At 39.3% G+C, this 4,029-nt stretch overlaps 1 protein-coding gene across 4 annotated transcripts in view; it reads right to left on the bottom strand.

Annotated features, from left to right (window-relative positions):
- USP48 (ubiquitin specific peptidase 48) overlaps positions 1-4,029 on the bottom strand; it is a 69,427-nt gene that overhangs the window by 10,948 nt on the left and 54,450 nt on the right. For all 4 annotated transcript variants that reach the window (XM_024125291.3, XM_007111796.4, XM_028487762.2 and 1 more), the window contains one exon: positions 2,971-3,075. In XM_024125291.3, the coding sequence (XP_023981059.1) occupies positions 2,971-3,075 (105 nt within the window). The remainder of the gene's footprint in view (positions 1-2,970; positions 3,076-4,029) is intronic.

Here is a 4,029-nt window from a genome sequence, read left to right as displayed (position 1 = left end):
CTCCGCGGCATGTGGGATCTTCCCGGACTGGGGCACGAACCCGTGTCCCCTGCGTCGGCAGGCGGACTCTCAACCGCTGCGCCACCAGGGAAGCCCGAAACAAGATTTTTAAAATAATCTTTTCCCCTGGTTTAATTAAATCTGGATGAGGTAACCCCCAGGCTCTGGCTCTGGTCTCCGTAGTTGTCACTGAGTGTCAGGTGTGCATAATCAGAGCGGTTTAGGGGTCATTATGGACACAGATGCCACCTATGCATCATCAATGGAGCTCCAGAGATTTACAAGGCAGAGAGGATCAGGGGGTAAACAGAAGAGCATTTGTTCAGGGCGACAGGCCACTGGCTAGGTGCTGCACAACACTAGATTCAGCTCTAGCTGTGCGTCTAAAGAGGCACACAGGTGATTCTAACATAAGAAACAACGTGGGAGTTAAAAAAAAAAAATTCATGACACATTTTTCTCAATCTCAACTATTCAACAAAAAGTGAAATTGGACCTAAATTTCACAATTAGGAATAGAAGGGAAAATATCTACAACAACCTAAAATTTTACTTTAGAAATATAAAACACAACCAAATAACAAAGCCCTGAGCATTAAGCAAGATATATTTTTAATGGGTCTAAAAGTCTTTCCCAGAATTTTTTTTTTTTAACCCATAGAATTTAAATCGAACTTATCTGACAAAAAGCAGTCCACTGGTTTTAGAAGGCTTTCAATTACCTAAGTAATATCCAATACTGGGTACATTATTAACCTAAATTGTAGATAAGGTCAAAGTCAAAGGAACTGGGTTGATCTAGCTTAGAGAAAAGAGGAAAGGGGATTTATTCATTTCCATTAAGGACAAATAGAAATACATCATTTTATATTACAGGGATTTAAAAGAGCAATTACAGAAGCTTTGTATTGAGATAGTGCAACGTATTACAAAGAAAAGATTTGAGGAGCCCGACATTCTGAAAACCCTGACATTCTTCTGAGACCGACTACTCTTTTCAAAACGGAAGGTTACACCTTTTTTGCAAGACATAAATGTTTAAAACATTCTAGAGTATACAACAATGAGAAGGAAGACAAAAGAAAATCCAAAGTACAAAAAATAATTATGTCATAAAAAACAATGTTCCCCAACAAATATCCTCTATCGTATTTATAAAAGTGAAATCTGCTGTCATCTGCAGCTGAGGAACAGAACAGCAATTTAAAAATTGCTGTGGGTATGACAACAATATGTAAAACTAGACATTAAAAAAGCTAAAGTTTCCCAAAAATCCAAATCACTTGAAAACGTTCTTAAAAGTTTTCTAAATAACTCTCAGGCTGAAAAGTAAAGCTTGAAATGACAGAAATAAGGACAGTAAGAACACAGATATATATCTAGCTTTACAAACTTATTTACAAAGTTTACCAGAAGAATAGGGATTCCCAACTGATTATTAAACCATACTCCCACTAATAAATAAACTACCAGTAAACTACCATGGTACTGCCGGCCAAGCAAATGAAAGAGAATGGAGTCCTAAATCAGGATGGACACAAACACTTCTATTTTAAATATATCAACTGAAAAAGCAAACACACTAGCTTACAGATCTGACTTGAAAGATGGACTGTAGACGAGGTGGGAACATAAAACAAGTCGACACCAAACAAGGTTTGTTATGTTTGCAAACTCCTATTTAAGAGACATATTACTTAACTCAATAATCTCAAAAACCATCCCAAGGAACAGAAGGCATACATGTACATAAATTTTAATGAGGGCATTATTTATTATAGGAAAATATCCCCACAAAACTGAAAACCTACATCCCTATAAAATGTATGGATTTGGTTAGCACTGGGGACAAGGGGGCCCTCCAATGCTGAGGGACTGAAACACAAATTTGGTAGGAGTAGCTGATCACTGTCAGCAGTGCCTGACTTTGTTCTTCCACAGGTGTTTTAAAGTCAACAAATACTGACATATCTCTTTATGCCAGCTGGGAAACTACAAGTAACATTTACCTCAGGGAGACCAAGATTCAAGTCAAGAGTGCTTTTCAGACTTTCTTAATCACAGTTGAAAATGAAATAACAGTATCAGTATATATACACAGAGAGGCCAAGAAACCCAGATAATCTCTGCTCTGTAACAGATACGACAGATGGCCATTTTATCACTTTTATTTCTTCAGGGAGGATGCTAACCATAATCCAACTACACTATTTTTTAGCAGTAAAGAAAGAACACAAATATCTCTAATTAGTTAATTAAAGCTAAACTCTAATTAGAGTAGAAATTCCATGAATTTAAGGTAAATCTAGAATATCCTGGTGTATAATGGTCTGAGAAGCTAAACTTATCTACATCATATATCAACCAAACATATTCCCACATTATTTCCTGTTCTTGACATTTTTCTCCAATATCACTGTGAACATGCAGAATATAATCAAGCAACCAAATAAGAGGGGGTAGAAATACCATAACAAAATACACAGAAAATAGGTAATTTTAATAGAAGAAAAATGAAAGACTAATGCTGATTCTAGTCATTTGCCTAACACGTAAGAGACCCGAAAGCCTCTTCTATAAACTCCAATATTACAAAGGCTACTGTGTGTTTTCCTTGTAGTCAGGGAATCTGAGTTTAATAATTTTTTCATACATAAAGATTCCATGATTAAGCAACAAACCAAGATATGGGTTAGTTTAAGTTTTCTTTCCAGGTAAAAACTGAATCATTTCAGTATATTTTAGCCTTTCTTGCTTAATAGCACATATTAATTCTGGAGTAATGTAGTCCATGGCTTTTCATGAGAAATCAGGACAGCTACAGCATGCTACCCAATGCAGGAAAGCGGGAAGAAAGGGGTCCTGAGAACCAACATCCTACACAGGCTACGCAGAGATGTCCAAGAGCTTAGAGTGACTGCTCTCAGAACAGCAAAAGGTGTAACAATGAAGAGCAGCTTCAACACATACTTGATTAAAATCTGGATCTTTTTCTCCATCCGGTTTAGCTTCTTCCTTATCCTCCTCTGTTTCAGAACTACTCACATTTAGCTCTGGAGCTGAATCCTTCATCACCTGAATGTGCCAGGAAAAGAGAGGAAAGTAGGTCAGACCCTAGGAAGGCGAGCTATGGAGGCTGTGGGGCTTTTTAAATTTTTTTAAAAATACATTTATTTATCTATCTTTGGTTGCGTTGGGTCTTCGTTGCTGCACGCGGGCTTTTCTCTAGTTGTGGCGAAGGGGGGCTACTCTTTGGTGCAGTGCACGGGCTTCTCATTGTGGTGGCTTCTCTTTGTTGTGAAGAACAGGCTCTAGGCACGTGGGCTTCAGTAGCTGTGGCACGCGGGCTCAGGAGTTGTGGCTTGCGTGCTCTAGAGCGCAGGCTCAGTAGTTGTGGCGCAGGGGCTTAGTTGCTCTGCAGCATGTGGGATCTTCCCAGACCAGGGCTCAAACGCGTGTCCCCTGCATTGGCAGGCGGATTCTTAACCACTGTGCCACCAGGGAAGCCCGGCTGTGGGGCTTTGACTGGCCACCTTTATCAAGAGGAGGCACACCTTTTTCAATGGTGGGGTAATAGACCAGATAGAGGATCAAGACTCAAGGGCTCTCTCTCTTTTCTGTGCTCTTTTAACATGTTAGTTCTTATCCTATGATTTATTCTTGTATTTAATGTGTTCGCCATAAATGTAAGCGGTCTTCTGCAGAACAGTTATCAGACTTTACAATGATGTTATTTTGTAGAAGTTCAAAGCTGCTCTACATTTTCCCTAGTACACTGATTGTCAAGCCTTTTCAAGTTCAGACAGGAGTCCCAATGCTCCTTGAGACTGAGAAAATGAAGGATGGATGAAATACTGCTATCTAACTAAAAAATAATAATAATAAAACTTTACCTAAATTGGATACTTTTTTTTTTTTTTTTTTTTTTTGCGGTACACGGGCCTCTCACTGTTGTGGCCTCTCCTGTTGCGGAGCACAGGCTCCGGACGCGCAGGCTCAGCGGCCATGGCTCACGGGCCCAGCCGCTCC

This window comes from Physeter macrocephalus, chromosome 3, assembly GCF_002837175.3.
Source record: "Physeter macrocephalus isolate SW-GA chromosome 3, ASM283717v5, whole genome shotgun sequence".
In the NCBI taxonomy this organism is placed as follows: Eukaryota; Metazoa; Chordata; class Mammalia; order Artiodactyla; family Physeteridae; genus Physeter; species Physeter macrocephalus.
This window is presented reverse-complemented; position numbering and strand designations above follow the sequence as displayed.